Source organism: Pseudophryne corroboree, chromosome 2 (assembly GCF_028390025.1).
Source record: "Pseudophryne corroboree isolate aPseCor3 chromosome 2, aPseCor3.hap2, whole genome shotgun sequence".
NCBI lineage: Eukaryota > Metazoa > Chordata > Amphibia > Anura > Myobatrachidae > Pseudophryne > Pseudophryne corroboree.
The window spans coordinates 376,101,759-376,128,509 of record NC_086445.1 but is presented as its reverse complement, the minus strand read 5'-3'; the positions used below and the strand labels follow the sequence as shown (position 1 = coordinate 376,128,509).

Here is a 26,751-nt window from a genome sequence, read left to right as displayed (position 1 = left end):
ACACAATAAGGAAGGATTTTGAATCCCGGGTAAGACTCATACCAGCCACACCAATCACACCATATAACACGTGATAGGAACCCCGGTTAACAGTATGATAACAATTGGAGCCTCTGAAGAGATGGCTCACAACAAAACCCGATTTTTGTAACAATAACTATGTACAAGTAATGCAGACAATCCGCACTTGGGATGGGCGCCCAGCATCCACTACGGACTACGAGAAATAGATTTACCGGTGAGTAAAATCTTATTTTCTCTGACGTCCTAGTGGATGCTGGGGACTCCGTAAGGACCATGGGGATTATACCAAAGCTCCCAAACGGGCGGGAGAGTGCGGATGACTCTGCAGCACCGAATGAGAGAACTCCAGGTCCTCCTCAGCCAGGGAATCAAATTTGTAGAATTTAGCAAACGTGTTTGCCCCTGACCAAGTAGCTGCTCGTCAAAGTTGTAAAGCCGAGACCCCTCGGGCAGCCGCCCAAGATGAGCCCACCTTCCTTGTGGAATGGGCTTTTATTGAATTAGGCTGCGGTAATCCTACCGCAGAATGCGCCAGCTGAATAGTGCTACAAATCCAGCGCGCAATAGACTGCTTAGAAGCAGGAGCACCCAGCTTGTTGGGTGCATACAGGATAAACAGCGAGTCAGTTTTTCTGACTCCAGCCGTCCTGGAAACATAAATTTTCAGGGCCCTGACTACGTCCAGCAACTTGGAATCCTCCAAGTCCCTAGTAGCCGCAGGCACCACAATAGGTTGGTTCAAGTGAAAAGCTGAGACCACCTTCGGGAGAAACTGAGGACGAGTCCTCAATTCTGCCCTATCCATCTGGAAAATAAGATAAGGGCTTTTTCAAGACAAAGCCGCCAAATCTGAAACCCGCCTGGCCGAAGCCAGGGCCAACAGTATGACCACTTTCCACGTGAGATATTTTAATTTCACAGTCTTAAGTGGTTCGAACCAATGTGATTTCAGGAATGCCAAAACCACATTGAGATCCCAAGGTGCAACTGGGGGCACAAAAGGAGGCTGAATATGCAGAACTCCTTTGACAAAAGTCTGAACTTCAGGCAGTGAAGCCAGTTCTTTCTGGAAGAAAATCGACAGAGCCGAAATCTGGACCTTGATGGACCCCAATTTGAGGCCCAACGTCACCCCTGCTTGCAGGAAGTGTAGGAATCGACCCAGTTGAAATTCCTCCTTCGGGGCCTTCATGGCCTCACACCAAGCAACATATTTCCGCCAAATGTGGTAATAATGTCTTGCGGTGACATCCTTCCTGGCTTTGATCAGGGTAGGGATGACTTCCTCCGGAATACCCTTTTCCTTTAGGATCCGGTGTTCAACCGCCATGCCGTCAAACGCAGCCGCGGTAAGTCTTGGAACAGACAGGGTCCCTGCTGCAGCAGGTCTTGTCTGAGCGGCAGAGGCCAAGGGTCCTCTGCCAGCATCTCTTGAAGTTCCGGGTACCAAGCTCTTCTTGGCCAATCCGGAACCATGAGTATGGTTTTCACTCCTCGCATTCTTATTATTCTCAGCACCCTGGGTATGAGAGGTAGAGGAGGAAACACATAAACCGACTGGTACACCCACGGTGTCACTAGAGCGTCCACAGCGATCGCCTGAGTGTCCCTTGACCTGGCGCAATATCTTTTCAACTTTATGTTGAGGCGGGACGCCATCATGTCCACCCGTGGTCATTCCCAACGGTTTACCCGCATTTGGAAAACTTCTGGAAGAAGTCCCCATTCTCCCGGGTGTAGGTCGCCCATCGAAGAATCCTTGTGGCTTCTGTCTGTTTACATGGGCGACCGCCGTGATTTTGTCTGAATGGATCAGTACCGGCTGGTTTTGAAGCAGGGGCCTTGCTTGGCTTAGGGCATTGTAAATGGCCCTTAGCTCCAGAATGTGAAGAATGTGAAGCGAAATCTCCTTGGAAATTTCTTCCCTGTGTGACTGCACCCCAGCTCCGAAGGCTGGCCTCCGTGGTCACCAGGACCCAGTCCTGTATTCCGAATCTGCGGCCCTCTAGTAGATGAGCCCTCTGCAGCCACCACAGCAGCGACACCCTGTTTCTTGCCGACAGGGTTATCCGCTGTTGTATCTGTAGATGGGACCCGGGCCATTTGTCCCACAGGTCCCACTGGAACGTCCTTGCGTGGAACCTTCCGAATGGAATTATGCTTCGTACGAAGCTACCATTTTTTCCAGGACTCGTGTGCTTCCACTGGAAGAAACACTCTTTTCTGGTCTGTCTCCAGAATCATTCCCAGGAACAGAAGACATGTCGTCGGGACCAGCTGTGACTTTGGAATATTGAGAATCCAGTCGTGCTGTTGTAGCACTTCCCGAGAGAGTGCTACCCCTACTACCAACTGTTCTTTGGACCTCGCCTTTATCAGGAGATCGTCCAAGTACGGGATAATAAAAACTTCCTTCTTGCGAAGGAGTATCATCATTTCGGCCGTTACCTTGGTAAAGACCTTCGGTGCCGTGGACAACTCCAACGGCAGCGTCTGGAACTGATAGTGACAGTCCTGTACCACACATCTGAGGTACTCCTGGTGAGGAGAGTAAATGGGGACATGCAGGTACGCATCCTTGATGTCCAGGGAGACCCTGTAATCCCCCTCGTCCAGGCTCGTAATAACCGCCCTGAGCGATTCCATCTCGAACTTGAATCTTCTGATATAAAAGTTCAAGTATTTTAATTTTAAGATGGGTCTCACGGAACCGTTCTGTTTCGGTACCACAACCATTGTGGAATAGTAACCCCTTCCTTGCTGAAGGAGGGGCACCTTGACAATCACGTGTTGTGATTATAGTGTTGAATAGCCACCAACACCGCCTCCCTGGCAGAGGGAGGTGCCGGTAAGGCAGATTTTAGGAAACGGCGGGGGGAAAAACGTCTCGAACTCCAGCCTGTACCCCTGAGATACTACTTGAAGGACCCAAGGATTCATGTGAGAGAGCCCACTGGGCGCTGAAATTTCTGAGACGGGCCCCCACCGTACCCGGGTCCGCCTGAGCAGCCCCAGCGTCATGCTGTGGACTTACCGGACGCAGGGAGGACTTCTGCTCTTGGGAACTAGCTGTGCGCTGCAGCTTTTTCCTCTACCTTTGCCTCTCGGCAGAAAGGATGAGCCTCTAGCCCTCTTGCTTTTCTGGGGCCGAAAGGACTGTACTTGATGATACGGTGCTTTCCTTTGTTGTGGGGTAGCCTGTGGCAAAAAGGTCGATTTCTCAGCAGTAGCTGTGGAAACGAGATCTGAAAGACCATCCCCAAACAGTTTTACCCCCTTATAGGGCAAAACTTCCATGTGCCGATTCGAGTCGGCATCGCCTGACCATTGCCGAGTCCATAACCCCCGTCTGGCGGCAATGGACCTAGCGCTTATTTTTGATGCCAGCCGGCAAATATCCCTCTGTGCATCACGCATGTATAAGACCACGTCTTTTATATGCTCTATTGTCAGCAAAATATTGTCCCTATCCATAGTTATTTTCCGAAAGGAAATCTGACCACGCAGCGGGAGCACTGCACATCCATGCCGAAGCAATGGCTGGTCGCAATATAATGCCCGAGTGTGTGACTATATCTTTCAGGGTAACCCCCTGCTTTTTATCAGCAGGTTCCTTCAGGGCGGCCGTATCCGGAGACGGTAGTGCCACCTTTTCTGATAAGCGTGTAAGCGCTGTATCTACCCTATGGGGGTGTTTCCCAACGTGACCTATCCTCTGGCGGGAAAGGGTACGCTGCCAATAACCGTTTAGAAATTATCAATTTCTTACCGGGGGAAGACCACGCTTCCTCACACACCTCATTTAATTTCTCAGATGCAGGAAAAAATAAGAATTTACTTACCGATAATTCTATTTCTCATAGTCCGTAGTGGATGCTGGGACTCCGTAAGGACCATGGGGAATAGCGGCTCCGCAGGAGACTGGGCACAAAAGTAAAAGCTTGAACTAGCTGGTGTGCACTGGCTCCTCCCCCTATGACCCTCCTCCAAGCCTCAGTTAGGATACTGTGCCCGGACGAGCGTACATAATAAGGAAGGATATTGAATCCCGGGTAAGACTCATACCAGCCACACCAATCACACCGTACAACCTGTGATCTGAACCCAGTTAACAGTATGATAAACGAAGGAGCCTCTGAAAAGATGGCTCACAACAATAATAACCCGAATTTTGTAACAATAACTATATACAAGTATTGCAGACAATCCGCACTTGGGATGGGCGCCCAGCATCCACTACGGACTATGAGAAATAGAATTATCAGTAAGTAAATTCTTATTTTCTCTAACGTCCTAAGTGGATGCTGGGACTCCGTAAGGACCATGGGGATTATACCAAAGCTCCCAAACGGGCGGGAGAGTGCGGATGACTCTGCAGCACCGAATGAGAGAACTCCAGGTCCTCCTCAGCCAGGGTATCAAATTTGTAGAATTTAGCAAACGTGTTTGCCCCTGACCAAGTAGCTGCTCGGCAAAGTTGTAAAGCCGAGACCCCTCGGGCAGCCGCCCAAGATGAGCCCACCTTCCTTGTGGAATGGGCTTTTACAGATTTTGGCTGTGGCAGGCCTGCCACAGAATGTGCAAGCTGAATTGTACTACAAATCCAACGAGCAATCGTCTGCTTAGAAGCAGGAGCACCCAGCTTGTTGGGTGCATACAGGATAAACAGCGAGTCAGATTTCCTGACTCCAGCCGTCCTGGAAATATATATTTTCAGGGCCCTGACTACGTCCAGTAACTTGGAGTCCTCCAAGTCCCTAGTAGCCGCAGGCACCACAATAGGCTGGTTCACGTGAAACGCTGAAACCACCTTTGGGAGAAATTGAGGACGAGTCCTCAATTCTGCCCTATCCGTGTGAAAAATCAGGTAAGGGCTTTTATAAGATAAAGCCGCCAATTCTGAGACACGCCTGGCTGAAGCCAGGGCTAACAGCATTACCACCTTCCATGTGAGATATTTTAATTCCACAGTGGTGAGTGGTTCAAACCAATGTGATTTTAGGAACCCCAAAACCACATTGAGATCCCAAGGTGCCACCGGGGGCACAAAAGGAGGCTGTATATGTAGTACCCCTTTGACAAACGTCTGGACTTCAGGCACTGAAGCCAGTTCTTTTTGGAAGAAAATCGACAGGGCCGAAATTTGAACCTTAATGGACCCTAATTTTAGGCCCATAGACAGTCCTGTTTGCAGGAAATGTAGGAAGCGACCCAGTTGAAATTCCTCTGTAGGGGCCTCTTTGGCCTCACACCACGCAACATATTTTCGCCAAATGCGGTGATAATGTTTCGCGGTTATATCCTTCCTGGCCTTTATCAGGGTAGGGATGACTTCTTCTGGAATGCCTTTTTCCTTCAGGATCCGGCGTTCAACCGCCATGCCGTCAAACGCAGCCGCGGTAAGTCTTGGAACAGACAAGGTCCCTGCTGGAGCAGGTCCTTTCTTAGAGGTAGAGGCCACGGGTCCTCCGTGAGCATCTCTTGAAGTTCCGGGTACCAAGTCCTTCTTGGCCAATCCGGAACCACGAGTATAGTTCTTACTCCTCTCCTTTTTATGATTCTCAGTACTTTTGGTATGAGAGGCAGAGGAGGGAACACATACACTGACTGGTACACCCAAGGTGTTACCAGAGCGTCCACCGCTATTGCCTGAGGGTCCCTTGACCTGGCGCAATATCTGTCTAGTTTTTTGTTGAGACGGGACGCCATCATGTCCACCTTTGGTTTTTCCCAACGGTTTACCATCTCTTGGAAGACTTCTGGATGAAGTCCCCACTCCCCCGGGTGAAGGTCGTGTCTGCTGAGGAAGTCCGCTTCCCAGTTGTCCACTCCCGGAATGAACACTGCTGACAGTGCTATCACATGATTCTCCGCCCAGCGAAGAATCCTTGCAGCTTCTGCCATCGCCCTCCTGCTTCTCGTGCCGCCCTGTCTGTTTACGTGGGCGACTGACGTGATGTTGTCCGATTGGATCAATACCGCCTGACCCTGAAGCAGGGGTTTTGCTTGACTTAGGGCATTGTAAATGGCCCTTAGTTCCAGAATGTTTATATGAAGAGATGTTTCCATGCTTGACCACAAGCCCTGGAAATTTTGTCCCTGTGTGACTGCTCCCCAGCCTCTCAGGCTGGCATCTGTGGTCACCAGGATCCAATCCTGAATGCCGAATCTGCGGCCCTCTAGTAGATGAGCACTCTGCAGCCACCACAGAAGAGACACCCTTGTCCTTGGCGACAGGGTTATCCGCTGATGCATCTGAAGATGCGATCCGGACCATTTGTCCAGAAGATCCCACTGAAACGTTCTTGCATGGAATCTTCCGAATGGAAACGCTTCGTAAGAAGCCACCATTTTTCCCAGGACCCTCGTGCACTGATGCACTGACACCTGGCCTGGTTTTAGGAGATTCCTGACTAGCTCGGATAACTCCCTGGCCTTCTCCTCTGGGAGAAACACCTTTTTCTGGACTGTGTCCAGAATCATTCCTAGGAACAGGAGACGTGTCGTTGGAATCAGCTGCGATTTTGGAATATTTAGAATCCACCCGTGCTGACGTAACACTAACTGAGATAGTGCTACTCCGACTTCTAACTGTTCCCTGGACCTTGCCCTTATCAGGAGATCGTCCAAGTAAGGGATAATTAAAACGCCTTTTCTTCGAAGAAGAATCATCATTTCGGCCATTACCTTGGTAAAGACCCGAGGTGCCGTGGACAATCCAAACGGCAGCGTCTGAAACTGATAATGACAGTTTTGTACTACAAACCTGAGGTACCCTTGGAGAGAAGGGTAGATTGGGACGTGGAGATAAGCATCTTTGATGTCCAGAGACACCATATAGTCCCCTTCTTCCAGGTTTGCTATCACTGCTCTGAGTGACTCCATCTTGAATTTGAACCTCTTTATGTAAGTGTTCAAGGATTTTAGATTTAAAATTGGTCTCACCGAGCCGTCCGGCTTCGGTACCACAAACAGCGTGGAATAATACCCCTTTCCCTGTTGTAGGAGAGGTACCTTGATTATCACCTGCTGGGAATACAGCTTGTGAATGGCTTCCAAAACTGCCTCCCTGTCGGAGGGAGACTTTGGTAGAGCAGACTTCAGGAACCGGCGAGGGGGAGACGTCTCGAATTCCAGTTTGTACCCCTGTGATACTACCTGCAGAATCCAGGGGTCCACTTGCGAGAGTGAGCCCACTGCGCGTTGAAATTTTTGAGACGGGCCCCCACCGTGTCCGAGTCCGCTTGTAAAGCCCCAGCGTCATGCTGAAGACTTGGCAGAAGCAGAGGAGGGCTTCTGCTCCTGGGAAGAGGCTGCCTGGTGCAGTCTTTTTCCTCTTCCTCGGGGCAGAAATGAGTGGCCTTTTGCCCGCCTGTACTTATGGGAACGAAAGGACTGAGTTTGAAAAGACGGTGTCTTTTTCTGCTGAGAGGTGACCTGGGGTAAAAAGGTGGACTTTCCGGCCGTTGCCGTGGCCACCAGGTCCGATAGACCGGCCCCAAATAACTCCTCTGCTTTAAACGGCAATACTTCCATATGTCGTTTGGAATCCGCATCCCCTGACCACTGTCGCGTCCATAACGCTCTTCTGGCAGAAATGGACATAGCACTCACTCTTGATGCCAGGGTGCAAATATCCCTCTGTGCATCACGCATATATAGTAATGCATCCTTCAAATGCTCTATAGTTAGTAATATACTGTCCCTATCGAGGGTATCAATATTTTCAGTCAGGGAATCCGACCACGCAACTCCAGCACTGCACATCCAGGCTGATGCGATTGCTGGTCGCAGTATAACACCAGTATGTGTGTATATACCCTTCAGGATATTTTCCAGCCTTCTATCCGCTGGTTCTTTGAGGGCGGCCGTATCAGGAGACGGTAACGCTACTTGTTTAGATAAACGTGTGAGCGCTTTATCTACTCTAGGGGGTGTTTCCCAACGCGCCCTAACCTCTGGCGGGAAAGGGTATAGTGCCAATAATTTATAAGAAATTAGCACTTTATCATCGGGGGAAACCCACGCTTTATCACACACCTCATTTAATTCATCTGACTCAGGAAAAGCTACTGGTAGTTTTTTCACTCCCCACATAATACCCTTCTTTGTGGTACTTGTAGTGTCAGAAATGTTCAATGCCTCCTTCATTGCCGTGATCATGTAACGTGTGGCCCTACTGGACATTACGTTTGTCTCCTCACCGTCGACACTGGACTCAGTATCCGTGTCTGGGTCTGTGTCGACCCACTGAGGTAACGGGCGTTTTATCGCCCCTGACGGTGTCTGAGACGCCTGGACAGGCACTAATTGATTTGTCGGCTGTCTCAAGTCGTCAACAGTTTTTTGTAAAGTGCTGACATTGTCACGTAGTTCTTTAAATACAACCATCCAGTCAGGTGTCGACTCCCCAGGGGGTGACATCACTAATACAGGCAATTGCTCTGCTTCCACATCATTTTCCTCCTCATACATGTCGACACAATCGTACCGACACCCAGCACACACACAGGGAATGCTCTGATAGAGGACAGGACCCCACTAGCCCTTTGGGGAGACAGAGGGAGAGTTTGCCAGCACACACCAGAGCGCTATATATATATATATATATATATATATATATATATATATATATAGGGATAACCTTATATAAGTGTTACTCCCTTTTATAGCTGCTGTTTATAATTTAGCTGCCAATAGTGCCCCCCCTCTCTCGTTTTTACCCTGATTCTGTAGGGACTGCAGGGGAGAGTCAGGGAGCCGTCCTTCCAGCGGAACTGTGAGGGAAAATGGCGCTTGTGTGCGGAGGAGATAGGCTCCGCCCCTTCACGACGGCCTTATCTCCCGCTTTTTTCTGGAAAACTGGCAGGGGTTAAATACATCCATATAGCCCAGGAGCTATATGTGATGTATTTCTTTTGCCATCCTAAGGTATTTCTGTTTTTATTGCGTCTCAGGGCGCTCCCCCCCAGCGCCCTGCACCCTCAGTGACCGGAGTGTGAAGTGTGCTGAGAGCAATGGCGCACAGCTGCAGTGCTGTGCGCTACCTTAGTTAAAGACAGGAACGTCTTCTGCCGCCGATTTCACCGGACCTCTTCGTTCTTCTGGCTCTGTAAGGGGGCCGGCGGCGCGGCTCCGGGACCCATCCAGGCTGAACCTGTGATCGTCCCTCTGGAGCTAATGTCCAGTAGCCTAAGAAACCCCTTAGTCCCACGATGCAGTGAGCCTGTTGCCAGCAGGACTCACTGAAAATAAAAAACCTAAAATAAACTTTTACTCTAAGCAGCTCAGGAGAGCCACCTAGCATGCACCCTTCTCGTTCGGGCACAAAAATCTAACTGAGGCTTGGAGGAGGGTCATAGGGGGAGGAGCCAGTGCACACCAGCTAGTTCAAGCTTTTACTTTTGTGCCCAGTCTCCTGCGGAGCCGCTATTCCCCATGGTCCTTACGGAGTCCCAGCATCCACTTAGGACGTTAGAGAAACTACTGGTAGTTTTCTGTCACCAAACATAATACCCTTTTATGTGGTACCTGGGGTATTATCATAAATGTGTAATACATTTTTCAGTGCCTCAATCATGTAACGGGTGGACCTATTTGGAGGGTACACTAGTCTCATCGTCGTCGACACTGGAGTCGGTAACCGTGTCGACATCTGTTTCTGCCATCTAAGGTAGCGGGCGTTTTTAGAGCCCCCCATGACATTTGAGACGCTGGAACAGGCACAAGCTGAGTAGCCGGCTGTTCTGTGTCGTCGACCTTTTGTGTAAGGAGTTGACACTTTCACGTAATCCTTCCATAAGTCCAACCACACCGGTGTCGATCCCGCAGGGGGTGACATCACATTTACAGGCATTCGCTCCGCCTCCACATCATTATCCTCCTCATACATGTCGACACAGCCGTACCGACACACAGCATACACACAGGGAATGCTCTGACAGAGGACAGGACCCCACAAAGCCCTTTGGGGAGACAGAGGGAGAGTATGCCAGCACACACCAGGGCGCTATATATCACAGGGATATCACATATAAAGAGTGTTTTCCCTTATAGCTGCCTATATATATTGTATACTGCGCCTAAATTGTGCCCCCCCTCTCTTTTTAACCCTTTCTGTAGTGTATTGACTGCAGGGGAGAGCCAGGGAGCTTCCCTCCAACGGAGCTGTGAGGGGAAAATGGCGCCAGTGTGCTGAAGGAGATAGCTCCGCCCCTTTTTCGCGGACTTTCTCCCGCATTTTTATGGATTCTGGCAGGGGTTAAAAAGCACCTATATAGCCTCTGGGGCTATATATGGTGCCAGTTTTGCCAGCCAAGGTGTCAGTATTGCTGCTCAGGGCGCCCCCCCCCAGCGCCCTGCACCAATCAGTGACCGGAGTGTGAGGTGTGCATGAGGAGCAATGGCGCACAGCTGCAGTGCTGTGCGCTACCTTGGAGAAGACAGAAGTCTTCAGCCGCCGATTTTCCGGACCACCTTCTTGCTTCTGGCTCTGTAAGGGGGACGGCGGCGCGGCTCCGGGAACGGACGACAAGGTCGGGTCCTGTGTTCGATCCCTCTGGAGCTAATGGTGTCCAGTAGCCTAAGAAGCCCAAGCTACCACCACTTAGGTAGGTTCGCTTCTACTCCCCTTTGTCCCTCGATGCAGTGAGCCTGTTGCCAGCAGGTCTCACTGAAAATAAAAAACCTAACAAACACTTTCTTCCTAGGAGCTCAGGAGAGCCCCTAGTGTGCATCCAGCTCAGCCGGGCACAGTTTCACGATTCACACGATTCAAAATCCTTCCTTATTGTGTCAGCTCTTCCGGGCACAGTTCCTAACTGAGGCTTGGAGGAGGGTCATAGGGGGAGGAGCCAGTGCACACCAGATAGTCCTAAATCTTTCTTTAGATGTGCCCAGTCTCCTGCGGAGCCGTCTATTCCCCATGGTCCTTACGGAGTCCCCAGCATCCACTAGGACATCAGAGAAACACTGTCTGCTTTTTCTCCCCAAACATAAAACCCCTTTTTTTTGGTACCTGGGTTAATGTCAGAAATGTGTAACACATTTTTCATTGCCGAGATCATGCAACGGATGTTCCTAGTGGATTGTGTATATGTCTCAACCTCGTCGACACTGGAGTCAGACTCCGTGTCCACATCTGTGTCAGCCATCTGATGTAGCGGGCGTTTTTGAGCCCCTGATGGCCTTTGAGACGCCTGGGCAGGCGCGGGTTGAGAAGCCGGCTGTCCCACAGCTGTTACGTCATCCAGCCTTTTATGTAAGGAGTTGACACTGTCGGTTAATACCTTCCACCTATCCATCCACTCTGGTGTCGGCCCCACAGGGGGCGACATCACATTTATCGGCATCTGCTCCGCCTCCACATAAGCCTCCTCATCAACCATGTCGACACAGCCGTACCGACACACCGCACACACACAGGGAATGCTCTGACTGAGGACAGGACCCCACAAAGTCCTTTGGGGAGACAGAGAGAGAGTATGCCAGCACACACCAGAGCGCTATATAATGCAGGGATTCACACTACCCACAGTGATTTTTCCCTTATAGCTGCTATAATACACAGATTTGCGCCTAAATTTAGTGCCCCCCCCTCTCTTTTTAACCCTTTGAGCATGAAAACTACAGGGGAGAGCCTGGGGAGCTGTCTTCCAGCTGCACTGTGAAGAGAAAATGGCGCCAGTGTGCTGAGGGAGATAGCCCCGCCCCTTTTTCGGCTGACTTTTCTCCCGCTTTTTTATGGGTCCTGGCAGGGGTATTTTACACACATATATAGCCTCTAGGACTATATATTGTGCTTATTTTGCCAGACAAGGTGTTAATATTGCTGCTCAGGGAGCCCCCCCCCAGCGCCCTGCACCCATCAGTGACCGGAGTGTGAGGTGTGCATGAGGAGCAATGGCGCACAGCTGCAGTGCTGTGCGCTACCTTGTTGAAGACCGAAGTCTTCTGCCGCCGATTTTCAGGACCATCTTCATGCTTCTGGCTCTGTAAGGGGGACGGCGGCGCGGCTCCGGGACTGGACGATCGAGGTCGGGTCCTGTGTTCGATCCCTCTGGAGCTAATGGTGTCCAGTAGCCTAAGAAGCCCAAACTAGCTGCAAGCAGGTAGGTTCGCTTCTTCTCCCCTTAGTCCCTCGTAGCAGTGAGTCTGTTGCCAGCAGATCTCACTGAAAATAAAAAACCTAAAATATACTTTCTTTTCTAGGAGCTCAGGAGAGCCCCTAGTGTGCATCCAGCTCAGCCGGGCACAAGATTCTAACTGAGGTCTGGAGGAGGGTCATAGTGGGAGGAGCCAGTGCACACCAGGTAGTCCTAAAGCTTTCTTTAGTTGTGCCCAGTCTCCTGCGGAGCCGCTATTCCCCATGGTCCTTACGGAGTTCCCAGCATCCACTAGGACGTCAGAGAAAGTGTCAATTACTCAATTACGTACACTTCAAAAAGAAGAATATGTTAAACAGTTTCATAAAGCCCTTCTCTACCAGGAAACTGTTCTTACATGCACTCAATATGATGGTTAGAAGATGGCTGGGAGAACTAACCTGGCTTTCTAGGCACATCTGTCCTGTAACAGTTGCAGCGATGCGTTCCTGCTGTTGCTTCTGTGCCTGAAGTGAGGTCTGCTGAACAAACAGATTGTTCTCCAGAGACTCAAGTTCTTCCTGTGCGATCACAAAAACAAACATACTGTGTCAGAAACGGATTACAAAACCAATTATTATATATATATATATATATATATATATATATATATATATATATATATGAATCTGTGGTTTTCTAGAGAGGGGTTAGCCTCGGCCCGCTCCCAATCAATAAAAACCAGGCGGCACTCCAGGGAATGGTAAACTCAAATAAAATGTATTAATGAATCAAAAAATGGTGAACAAAGGCATATCTTGCCGACGTTTCAGCGCCACGCAGGACGCTTTTCTCAAGGCTATATGCAGTGCAGGAACCAAAAAACAAACAGAATGTGACACATACCTTTATGTGCTGGTGAATCATTCAGACCGCGCGTTGGGACAGCGGGCCGAGGCTAACCCCTCTCTAGAAAACCACAGATTCCTATACACCACAAGGAAGGCACCGGGGTAGTTGCTTCATGGGCAGGGAGTGCCAACCATTCCAGTTTGCTATACATATATATATATATGGGTATACCGAATAGGGGTTCAAAGCGACCTTAGGTGTTCATATGTTATCAAATAAAAAGAATAAATTATTTCTTATATAAAAATTTTTTTTATATTTTATTAATACTGGTTCACAACACTAAAAAGTATCTAAAAACAATAGGTAGCCAATAATAAATTATGATAAAATGAACTTTCTAGAACATATCCAATTTCAAAAAGGAGGGGGGAAAAATGGATATAGATTTTTTTAAAAAGAGAGAAATCTCCTCGATAAAGTGCATATAGTATGTGCAAAAAAATTCCTTAGATAAAGTGCATGCAGTACGTGCAAAATGCAAAGTTAATATTTCAAGAGTCTTAACTGATATGTCTGGAGGTCTCTGGGTAAAGGCCCAACGCGTTTCGTCTCTCAGGACTTCTTCATGAAGAAGTCCTGAGAGACGAAACGCGTTGGGCCTTTACCCAGAGACCTCCAGACATATCAGTTAAGACTCTTGAAATATTTACTTTGCATTTTGCACGTACTGCATGCACTTTATCTAAGGAATTTTTTTGCACATACTATATGCACTTTATCGAGGAGATTTCTCTCTTTTTAAAAAAATCTATATCCATTTTTCCCCCCTCCTTTTTGAAATTGGATATGTTCTAGAAAGTTCATTTTATCATAATTTATTATTGGCTACCTATTGTTTTTAGATACTTTTTAGTGTTGTGAACCAGTATTAATAAAATATAAAAAAATTTTTTATATAAGAAATAATTTATTCTTTTTATTTGATAACATATGAACACCTAAGGTCGCTTTGAACCCCTATTCGGTATACCCATTTCGTACTTGCGGCAACCTACCATTGCCGTCTTTTTAGGGGACAGCTGACGCCCAAATAATTGGGAGTGTTTTTGATTTATTTGGGAGTTGTGTTATCACAAGTGGCGCGGCACTTCCTGGCTATCATATATATATATATATATATATATATATATATATATATATATGTATGTATGTATATATCTATCTATCTATCTATCTATCTATATCCAAGCAATATTGCCAGCACTCAAATACTTCAAAACACTACTTGCCCTGGTGCCATCCTGGGTCGAATGATCCCCATATATGCAGTGTGTGGAGGGCGGCACTTAAAGGCTTTCCAATAAGAGAATAAATAACTACTGAGTCTGAAACGTTTGACGTTTCGGTGTCACCACCTTTATCAAGAACTCGAGCTCTTGATAAAGGTGGTGACACCGAAACGTTGAACGCAAGACCAGACTCAGTAGTCATTTATTCTCTTATTGGAAGGCCTTTGAGTGCCGCCCTCCACACACTGCATATATATATATATATATATATATATATATATATATATATCCATACAAAAAGCTGGGGACGCGGACGCCGGCGGGAGACAGGACTCGGTAACAGGTATTTAAGTGTTTTGTGTGTGTCTGTCTGTTGTATATTGGTGTATCCTGACGAAAGGGCTGACGCCCTGAAACATGTTGATGTAACACACCGCCAATAAAGGCGACTGCATAAGAGTCCTTGGAGTGCCGTGCTTTTTGTATGGATATATTGATTGTCTTGCACTGGGCACCAGGACCAGTTGTTACTGCAGCAAGGAGTGCCGGCTGAATTGGATCAGTATATATATATATATATATATATATCCCAAGATCCGGCACTCCACGAGAACAAGTTTATAACTTTACCGGGTGCCCTCCAGAGATCATGTCGAATGGCGTGTCTCATACAAACTTCCAACGGCGGCACTCCGGACAGGTAAATGAATTTCAAACAGACTGCATATGCAGAGTGCCGCCGTTGGAAGTTTTTTATATATATATATATATATATATATATATATATATATATATATATATATATATATATATATACATACACATACATACATATATATATATACACACATATACATTTGTAGAGGAGAGTGGATGAAGGTGCTGCGACACTACGTTTCGAAGAGACACTATCCACAAAAATATACCACCAACATGTAAAATAACATTGCTACTTTGATCCCTAGTAGTGCATAACACTTTCATCCATTAAAAAAATTAATTTTTCTGAAAATTGTTAACACCTTCATCCACTCAACTCATTTATTCAGCCACAGTATACTCTACTGTGCATTAAAAGTGCAGAAAATAGACAGTGATACAATAAGAATGGGCAGTAACAGACAAATAAGAGTATGAGGGCCCTTCTTACAAGCTTACATTATATAGAAGTAGGCTTTAATGTATTTTTATTTTCCTAGAAATGAACAGAACGTAGCATATCCATCATAAATGCTTGTAAGTCCACAAGAACTGTATGGAGTTATTACTGGACTATGTAACAAACATATCATTGGGCGGCCATTACTGGCGGCAATAACAGAGAGCGAATAGCGTGTTACAGGCTCTGGGAACCCCTGTAGTTCTACCTACATTACCACAATGACAGAACACTCTTGAATGATGAAAAATAAACATTACAGATGTTGCAGCAAGCTTTATAGGTTAGCACAGAACTAAGGTTTGGACATTTTATTTATCAGTTTGCAAATTAGGGGTTTTGGATGGTATAGAGGGTTGTAGTTGTATTATGGTTCAGTACGGATGGTGTACTGGTTGGCATTACTGCCTCACAGCACATGGGTTTGTTTCCCATCATGACCCTTACTGTGTGGCGTTTGTATATTCTCCCTGTGCTTGCGTGGGTTTCCTCCGGGTACTCGGACACTCCCACGCTCTAAAAATATACTGGTAGGTTAATTGACTAGTACATGGGCAGACAAGATGGGCCTAGTGGTTCTTATCTGCTGTCAATTTCTATGTTTCTAGAAAGGGTAAACTGTTCTTAGGTGAAACCCTGACTGCACACCTCTCTCACAGATAAAGGAAAAAACAAAACAATTTTCTTTGAAAATTGCAGACAATTGCACAGAGGTGCACTCCGTCCATCTCCCAGCTACACTAGGTAACATTTTTTCATACTTGCCAGTTTACACTTTTGCCTGTAATGTACACATCCCAATACTTATATGACCAAAATAATTATCTTGATTACCACACTTATATCTTGCCATTCACTGGCTGCAGTTTCCTCCTTCTCCGATTCCTCGCCCTGCTGCAGTACAGCATCCTGGGCATCTGCGCGGTCGTCTTCTTGGATAGTGTTTTGTAAGGGTGGGTTAGAGCTGAACATAGTGACAGCATGAGCTGAATCTACGCGGCCTGGTCTTAGTTCTGAATCCTTGGGAGATCCCATCACGTTGACCTCTTGTAAATTACTATTATCTAAATCACTCTCTACTTCAATGAAACTACCTGAGGAAAAGTAGAAAATACAAAACAAAAAACAATCATCAATAATAAAACGAAAACAATGTACTATGTTTTGAAGGAAGAGAGCCTCTGAAAAAGTGACATACTTTAAACATATTAACATCAATAGAGTTCCTGCAGTGCTCTGTAGTAGAGAGGAGCCATATCTGATAACTTCCATAGAGGGAGTGGCACATGCAGTTATTTTCATCATCTTTTAACTGTGTAGCACCACATTACACAGCACTTTCTACAGAAAATGTAAACATTCACATCAATCCAAGCCCATTGGAGCTTACAGTTAAAGGAGTCTATGTACTAAGCCTTGGAGATAAAGTGGACGGAGATACCAGCCAGTCAGCTGCTAACTGCCATGTTACAGGCTGTATTTGAAAAATGACAGGAGCTGGTTGGTGGTTTATCGCCGTCCACTTCATCTCTCTCCAAGGCTTAGTACATAGCCTTTGTCCCTTCACCCCATTCAACCACACATTTTTGAACTGTGGGAAGGTACTGACTGAACCAAAGGAAACACACTTAAAACAAAAGGAAAGCATACAAATTGGACAAAGAAAGCGCACAGTTTGTAGAACAGATGGTTCTAGCACTGTGAGGCAGCAATGCTAACTAATGTGCAATGTAGCTCTACCAGGCATACACATAGATGGAGAAAGGTTCATCTGGGTCTATAAACGTAGGCAAATACAGAGGAAAGAGGGAAATGCGCCAATCTTTCATCCAAGCTTTAATACAAACAGACCTTACCAGTTAAGAGATGAAGCAATTTAACAACAGTGATGAAATATATTGTGTAGTATTTTACATTTACAGCACGTAGAGTTGTGTAACTTTGATGGAGTGAGAAAAGCTACAAGTTGATAGGTAAACTAGGTCATACATAGGTCTTCTGACTACTAGTAGGTAATACTGCAAGAAGAACTCATAACTGTTATCTGATGATGAAAAGAGACATGCAGATTTATTTTGCCATGTAGAAATCAGCCCATCATTAAATGTCAGTTTTCATGTGTTTTGCCACTGCACATGCCCAGGAGCCATGCATACTTAAGTATGAGTGATGCCAAGTTATTTGTATTGTATCTACACTTGTAAAAACCGGGCATTAATGTGGCACAGTGCAGTAAGGAAGTGCCAATGCAACCGCAGGCCATGCAGAGTTGTAAATAAACGTCAATGCTGTTCCTGAGCGTATCATTTTTACCTAGGCTGGGGCAAGTGTGGCCAGGTGGTGACAATTTTAGAACCAAGAGTACAAACAGGGTTGGTCAGCTCGCCAATATATAGACAAGTCTGCATACAGGCGAATATACACTGTCCTTTCCATGCATGCAATGCAGGAACTTCTATGCCAGTTGCTGTGGACTCTGCACCAGGCCCCTAGCATACAAGCTATGGTTCTATGTTTTTAGTCATTTCAAATGCAATAAAACTCCCTATGCTGTTGTTAAGATAGAAACTTACCTGTATAGGAACGTATCTGTGCTGATCAGTTTTATTAATATATTGTACATACAGGCTTTTGGAAAATCTACACACACATTAGAGATTATTCTAGAAACTATTCTATATAAGGAAAATTCTACGCTGTGCAAGAAACTTCAGTAAAGCAAAGCATTGCAAATTTCAGGAGGGAAATGAAGTATAAATGGTAAAATGTTTTAAATGCACATAAATGTATTAAAGTAAAAAAGGAAAGTGATCACCAGCAGCAAAGTATGTAAGCGATAGGAAAACATTAGTTACCATCTGAGTCTGAATCCATTTCTTTATCTCTGTCGGATTCTGCTTCAGTAACAGATATACTTTCTGGAGTCATAGGAACATAAGTGATTTTTGGGACATTACTGGAAGACGGTTGTTGACTGGTGGAATTCTCCTCTTTGGGATAAATGACCTCTTGCTCCTGCAGGAGCAAAGCTGCTGAACTGCTGCCTGCTTGTACAACGGACATATTGCTTAGAAATGGTGATGCTGGTTCAGAAGCCTCAGATGGGGTGTCACTCTGTATCCCAACAGACGTTGAAGGTTGAAGAATAGTTTCCGTTTTGCAGGGAGCCAACTCAGCATGAGGATTTTTACAGGATTCAAGACCAGAGTTCTCCGTTTCAGCACTATTCAGAATGGTCATATCTATATTTGTGGATACATGAGATTTGTTGCTTTCCAAGACCGGACGCAGCATTAGGGGAGAAGCTGCAGCACCACAACTTGAAATACTTTGCAAAGATGACTTAACAGATATATCCTGAGAATGGAAGAGATTTCTCTTAACTACATTCAAATCCTCACCTCCAACTTTTGATGTATTGGATTTGTGAAGTGGTTCACTCTGTGTAACAGGGACAGAACTTCTACTGATTGATTTATCATTCTGAACAATTGTCTGAATATGGGTGGGACTAGGTGAGATTTCAATGCTGGTTAGAGATACAATGGGGCCAATACTTGCTCCAGTCTCACTAGCCAAGACCTGATCCTCCTCATCTGAATTACTGATAATCAGCACCTTGGCTTTAGGTAGTTCTTTCTGGAACTTGTCATTTTTATCACTTAGATCAACTGACCTTTTCTTGCTCACCCCTACTTCATCTTCAGCAAGAGCCTGTTGTATTGCATGAAGGGTTCTGGGTGACACATTACCATCTACTGCGCAGAGAGACTCCGAGGGTAACAGGGAGCTGTGTGTTACTTTGTTACGATTCTCCTCATCCGAGCTGTTCTGCTCCATTGCTTCCTGTATAGCAAAAAGTGTTCTTGGGGAGGGTGGCGCAGCATCTGGGACACGATCTTTTACCTTCTTAGACTTATGAGCAGATGCCAACTTTAAATCAAGGTAGGTTTTTGGCATTACAGCACTAGAACTTGAGGGCATGTCTTGTTCAGAGATCTCTTCTTTTTTATCCTCCGTTTTTGACTGAATTCCTAAAAAAGAAAAAAAAAATCACTATAGCTTAATGATTACCTATGTGGCAGAAGATGGTTATGCAAGCTTAATTAGGTTATGGTGGAAAAGGGTAGTGGTGGTGAAAACAGGACTATGGTACTTACCAGTAAAATCTTTCACCGATTCCATGGGGGACACTGGAGAACAACAAGTCTTCAATTATTTGAACATGGCTCCCCACCCCCCTCACCACCTCTATACCTCACCTGACCTCTGTTAAGCTTAACCAAGCCCAAGGAGAGAAGCAAAGGAGAGAGTAAAAAAAGGAAGAAAAACCTCCCTGAACAAAGTATCAGAACAGAGCAAACAATAAACCAAACAGAACGCAATAATTCACAGGAAAAGCTAGAGGAGCGTCCAGTGTCTTCATGGAGTTGGAGAAAGGGATTTTAATGCCAAGTACAAAAATGCTGGGGATGTCCCAAAGCAGTAAACACAGAAGGGAGCCTCCTTGGACACAAAGGTGTCAAACTGGTACAATTTAACAAAAGTGTGCGTGGTTGCCCTACACAGCTGAGTATCACAGGCCCCATGACACACAGCCCAACTGACCGAGTGGAATGCCATGACCCTGACCCTGGAAGGCACCCGGCTAGCCCTAAGCAAGGTTAGTCTGACAAATGACCACACTTAGAAGCAACCAGTGTCACGTTGGCTATGTCAGCCAATGCTTCTTATGGGAACCAAATGACAAATAAGTCCTCTGTTTTATGTAAACCTGACGCTCGGCTACTGTAAGGAGCATGTACAGTATCCAAGGAATGCAACAATTTTAACGGGAGAAAATGCTCGTATAAGCGCTTAATAGTAGGTAAATGAATAATACATTCCTTATATATCCACAATGAGGAATAAAAGGAGTAATTGAAGAGCAGGAAACACTGGTGGAGCAACTATTGGGCCCGAGTAAAGAAATCTTTTGAGGCTTGTCTCCTCCCCTCTCTCAAGTGAGTTGGGTACGCATTCTTTCACAAAACGTTGGGTAGATGTCGCATGTGATATTATTATTTGATACACATTCTGTGAGATACTATTGCGAGTCTGGGATCCCCTGGTGAAGGGTATACGAGATCTAGGATAAAGAAACTGCTACGTGTACAGTGTATGATACTCTATTGTGAGTTGGGGTATGAACTACAGATTCTCAAAATTTCCTTCTTCGTGGGTCCAGTGGGCTATATGTATCGGAATAGACTTTAAGCATTTCTACACATTTTGTGTTTTTTCTGTTTTTCATACATTGGGACTGGAGTGGAATCAATTTCTACCACAATATTGAAGGAGGAGGAATCATTTACCTACTATTAAGCGTTTATACGAGTATTTTCTCCCGTTAAAATTGTTGTATTTGTTTTGTTTGGGTGTGGTGACACCCTTGAGGGGGATTATATATGTTAAAGCTGCTTTTTTCTTGCGCACATCTCTAAGATAACTTCCAAGGAATGACCTGAAGACAACTCCAATGAAGAACTACTGCAAGAAAGCACTTGAACCACAACAGGTTGATTGATGTGGAACTTGGAGACGACCTTCAGCAAGAAAGAAGGTTTTGTACAGAGCTTTGCCCTGTCATCATGAACAATAAGCTATGGCGAAGGAAAGGTTAACTGCACTTGGCTGTGACACTCCTGACTGAGGCAATCACTGGGAAAGAGACAGTCTTCCAAGTCAGATACCTGAGGTCTATCGAGTGAATCGGTTCAAACAGATCAAATTTCAAAAACTCAAGGACCGAAATCTGATACCACGGTGCTCCAAGGAAGGAAGAACTGGGTGTTGTAGACAGGTGACCACATGCATAAACAGAACTTCAGGAAGTAAGGCCAGTAGATGCTGGAAAAATACAGACAGCGCTGACACCTGTACCTTCAAGTATTCACAAACCAGCATCCATCCTTGCCTGGAGGAACAAAAGAAGATGGGAAAGATAAATGAAAGGCGGAAATTCATTCCTCTCGCACCAAGATACATGAGGTTACCATATGCAGTAGTAATGCTGAGCAGAGACTGGTTTACGAGCCTTCAGTATCATTGGGGTAACAGCCTCAAGAATACCCTTTGCCTTTAGGATGGCCGCTACACAGTTAACTTCAATGTAAGGATGGGTGGCTGAACGGCTCTTGTTGTAGGTGTCTGGACAATCCTTTGTAGATGTCTGAAGAATAGGCCAAGGGGTGTCGATCAGAAGACCCTGGAGGCCTGAGTACCGATGTGGCTCTCTGAGTCCCATGCATCGTGCAGAGTTTTTATTAATTCCAGAAGGAATGGTTTACTGCAGTGATATTTTCCTGGTATATACTTTCTACCAACAAAGTATTATAGACTTGGACACCAGAAAACAAAAAACATTTGTGGTATAGAAACAGTTCACGTACTTGAATGAATGTAAAGATCTCATGCGTCACATAGAGAACCACCCATTACTCATTCTCGCTTGATATGTTTCAGAACCTGAGGCAGAAGCTGAAACAGTAAGCAAGTTGAAATGTCCATGGAACGGTTAGTATGTCTGCTGCAGGAACTCCCAGGTCTCCCATTCTGGAGCAATAAAGACTAATCTTGTGGCTGAGCCGAGACGCAATACAATCTACGCTGTGCAAACCCACCTCGCTTTCAGATCTTGGAAGATGTCTAGTTAAAGGAACTACTCTATGGGATAAAGATCTGGATGGCTGAGGTAATCTGCCTCAAAACTTTAGCGTGGCTTTCTGCACACCTCAGGATGCATGCCATCTCCTGCATGGAAAACGGACTCTCTGTGACTCAGACATGGTGCTGTCTGACTGGACCTTCACCAGACACCGGTGCAGATGCTGTTGAGCTGCTGACAAAACATTGAAAAGTGCCCTGAGTTCAAGGACACTGACGGGCAGCGACAACTCCTGACGACCAAACACCTTAACACTGATAATATTGAACCACAGCTTCCCAGCACTGGAGTTTGGCATACATGGTGACTAGAGTCCAGTCCAAGATCGTGAACGGGCAACCGATTCAGAGAAGTTTGGAATCCAGCCACCACAGTAGGGACGGTCATTCCTGAGGAGTTGAATGACCTGAGACAAGTAGGAGGAGGGGAAAGAACAGCGCAAATTGGATAGCAGGTCCAATTGAAGATCCGTGGAATGGAACCTGCCAAAAGGGACGACCTCAAAGGACTTTCTTAACGCATGCATCAATGGACCTATACTGCACATCTTCTCTGGAAGGACATGTCCAACAGCAGGAAAAGCAGTTACTAAGATGGGGTCAGATGGGACTTATTGAAATTCACAACCGTGTGATATGAAAAACTGATAAGTCAGAAGGACATAGTAAAGGATCCCTGAATACAATGCCTTTATCATGAGGTCATTAAGGTAAGGGACGATATTACTCCCAACAACGGAAGGTGAACCACCATTACCGCTATCATCTTGGTAAAGACCCAAATAGGTAGTGGTCATCCCATATTACGAACTGAAGTGAAGATTGGTGAGGTTCCCAGTTAGGAATGTGGAGAGTAGGCATCCCAAATATCCACAACATATACCTGAAACTTCCCCTGTTTCATTCCCGCAATCACCGAGCCCTGGGATTCAATTTTGAATTTCTGGAACTGTAAATGAATGTTCAGAGGTTTGAGATTCAGTTTGTTTTGCAAGAGCCAACCAGTTTCGGTACCACAAACAGGCTTGACTAAAACCCCTTTGATTTCTGGCCCATCGGGAATGGAAACAGGAATGGGACTCTTCCCCTCACATCACCCAACAGAAATCAGATTCTTCAGCACCGCTTTCAAGGCCAAACATTTTTTTGTAACAATATCATTTTTTTTAATACAATGCTTTGTATTGGAATTTTTGGAATTACAACATACAAATTAACATGTAACTTCCTATCAAACATTGAATAACACTGCATGTAACAATGTATTATTAAGCAGATCAATAAAAAATAAAATTTACCAAACATCTTCGATGGTCATTGCAATTTATGAATACTAACATGGGATATGCATGTACATGAGGCAAATCAGAGTCACTGTAATATATGTTTCATAGCTAGATATGTGCCAACCTCCCAAGCCAATCCTCTTATGAGAATAGCAGAGTATAAAAACCATGACAATGGTAATATAGCCAAGTCTGGATCTCACCTTGTTGCATGAACGGTGAGTTTAACCATCTATCCAATATTTTATAGTATTTATTTTCTGCTTGTCTGGATATATAGACACATTTTTCTTGTCTAACAACCTTGTTTGTTAAAGACAGCCATGTTCCAATCTTAGGTCCGTTAGAGGACAACCAAGACCTGGCTATACAAGCTTTTACCAGCGTACATAAATTAATAACAACGAGTATTCTTATCAAGAATATTATCATCAAAAGCAGCCAATACACACAGTGATTGAGTACAAGTATCCAGGGGAACACCAGTTCAGGCAATAATCCGAGTGGTTTCTATCCAAAATAAACTAATCAAGGGACATGACCAGAGTAAGTGCCAAAGTGTACCCTACAATGAGTTACACTTAGGACATCTAGAATCCTCCCTACCTCCGAATCTAAGTAGGAGCTCGGGTGTCTGATATACTCTATGAAATATAAAAAGCTGGATTTGCTGAAACCTTGAAGAGACATGGGGACCATTCAAGGCAGCATCCCAGTTTTCCTGGGACAGAGGACCCAAGTCAGCCTCCCACTGTACCCAGAGGTGTGTCAATTCGTCCCTGTGATGTGATGCAAGCAGATTAGAATATATCTGGGAAAATAAGATTTTACTCACCGGTAAATCTATTTCTCGTAGTCCGTAGTGGATGCTGGGGACTCCGTAAGGACCATGGGGATTAGCGGCTCCGCAGGAGACTGGGCACAACTAAAGAAAGCTTTAGGACTACCTGGTGTGCACTGGCTCCTCCCACTAAGACCCTCCTCCAGACCTCAGTTAGGATACTGTGCCCGGAAGAGCTGACACAAATAGGTAGGATTTTGAATCCCGGGTAAGACTCATACCAGCCACACCAATCACACCGTATAACTCGTGATACAATACCCAGTTAACAGTATGATAACAACTGAGCCTCTCAATAGATGGCTCAACAATAACCCTTTAGTTAGGCAATAACTATATACAAGTATTGCAGACAATCCGCACTTGGGATGGGCGCCCAGCATCCACTACGGACTACGAGAAATAGATTTACCGGTGAGTAAAATCTTATTTTCTCTAACGTCCTAAGTGGATGCTGGAGACTCCGTAAGGACCATGGGGTTATACCAAAGCTCCCAAATGGGCGGGAGAGTGCGGATGACTCTGCAGCACCGAATGAGCAAACTCTAGGTCCTCCTCAGCCAGGGTATCAAACTTGTAGACTCTTGCAAGAGTGTTTGACCCCGACTAAGTAACAGCTCGGCAAATTTGTAAAGCAGAGACCCCTCGGGCAGCCGCCCAAGAAGAGCCCACTTTCCTCGTGGAATGGGCTTTTACAGATTTAGGGTGCGGCAGTCCAGCCGCAGAATGTGCAAGTTGAATCGTGCTACAGATCCAGCGAGCAAAAGTCTGCTTAGAAGCAGGAGCACCCAGCTTGTTGGGTGCATACAGGATAAATAGCGAGTCAGTCTTTCTGACTCCAGCCGTCCTGGAAACATATATTTTTCAGGGCCCTGACTACGTCCAGAAAACTTGGAATCCTCCAAGTCCCAAGTAGCCGCAGGCACCACAATAGGTTGGTTCACATGAAAAACTGATACCACCTTAGGAAGGAATTGGGAACGAGTCCTCAATTCCGCCTTATCCATATAAAATACAGATAAGGGCTTTTGCATGACAAAACCGCCAATTCTGATACACGCCTGGCCGACGCCAAGGCCCACAGCATGACCACTTTCCACGTGAGGTATTGTAGCTCCACGGATTTAAGTGGCTCAACTCAATACGACTTCAGGAAATCCAACACTACGTTGAGATCCCACGGTGCCACTGGAGGCACAAACGGGGGCTGACTATGCAGCACTCCCTTAACAAAAGTCCGAACTTCAGGCAGTGAAGCCAGTTCTATTTTGGAAGAAAATCGATCGAGCCGAAATCTGGACCTTCATGGAACCCAATTTTAGGCCCATAGTCACCTCTGACTGTCGGAAGTGCAGAAATCGACCTATCTGAAATCTCTCCTTTGGGGCCTTCCTGGCCTCACAGCACGCAACATATTTCCACCATATGCGGTGATAATGGTTTGCGTTCACTTCTTTCCTAGCTTTAAATAGCGTAGGGATAACTTCCTCCGGAATGCCCTTTTCCTTCAGGATCCGGCGTTCAACCGCCATGCCGTCAAACGCAGCCGCGGTACGTCTTGGAACAGACAGGCCCCCTGCTGCAGCAGGTCCTGTCTGAGCGGCAGAGGCCATGGGTCCTCTGAGATCATTTCTTGGAGTTCTGGTTACCAAGCTCTTCTTGGCCAACCCGGAACAATGAGTATAGTTCTTACTCCTCTCCTTCTAATTATTCTCATTACCCTGGGTAAGAGAGGCAGAGAAGGGAACACATACACCGACTGGTACACCCACGGTGTTACCAGAGCGTCCACAGCTATCGCCTGAGGGTCCCTTGACCTGGCGCAATATCTTTGTAGCTTTTTGTTGAGGCGGGACGCCATCATGTCCACCTGTGGCCTTTCCCAACGGTGTACAATCATTTGGAAAACTTCTGGATGAAGTCCCCACTCTCCCGGGTGGAGGTCGTGTCTTCTGAGAAAGTCTGCTTCTCAGTTGTCCACTCCGGGAATGAACACTGCTGACAGTGCTAACACATGATTTTCCGCCCATCGGAGAATCCTTGTGGCTTCTGCCATCACCATCCTGCTTCTTGTGCCGCCCTGTCGGTTTACATGAGCGACCGCCGTGATGTTGTCTGACTGGATCAGCACCGGCCGGTGTTGAAGCAGGTTCTAGCCTGACTTAGGGCATTGTAAATGGCCCTTAGTTCCAGAATATTTATGTGTAGGGAAGTCTCCTGACTTTTCCATAGCCTTGGAAGTTTCTTCCCTGTGTGACTGCCCCCCAGCCTTGAAGGCTGGCATCCGTGGTAACCAGGACCCAGTCCTGTATGCCGAATCTGCGGCCCCCTAGAAGATGAGCACTCTGCAGCCACCACAACAGCGACACCCTGGCCCTTGGAGACAGGGTTATCCGCCGATGCATCTGAAGATGCGACCCGGACCACTTGTCCAACAGATCCCACTGGAAAATCCTTGCATGGGACCTGGCGAATGGAATTTCTTCGTAAGAAGCTACCATCCTTCCCA

The 26,751-nt window shown here is 46.1% G+C and overlaps 1 protein-coding gene across 1 annotated transcript in view; it reads right to left on the bottom strand.

Annotated features, from left to right (window-relative positions):
* The window catches only part of ERCC5 (ERCC excision repair 5, endonuclease), a 188,708-nt gene that overhangs the window by 20,150 nt on the left and 141,807 nt on the right, over window positions 1–26,751 (bottom strand). Inside the window, exons 8-10 of the mRNA XM_063950764.1 lie at window positions 18,266–19,444; window positions 16,245–16,504; window positions 12,569–12,688 (exon numbers count right to left, since the gene is read on the bottom strand). Of these exons, the coding sequence (XP_063806834.1) occupies window positions 12,569–12,688; window positions 16,245–16,504; window positions 18,266–19,444 (1,559 nt within the window). The remainder of the gene's footprint in view (window positions 1–12,568; window positions 12,689–16,244; window positions 16,505–18,265; window positions 19,445–26,751) is intronic.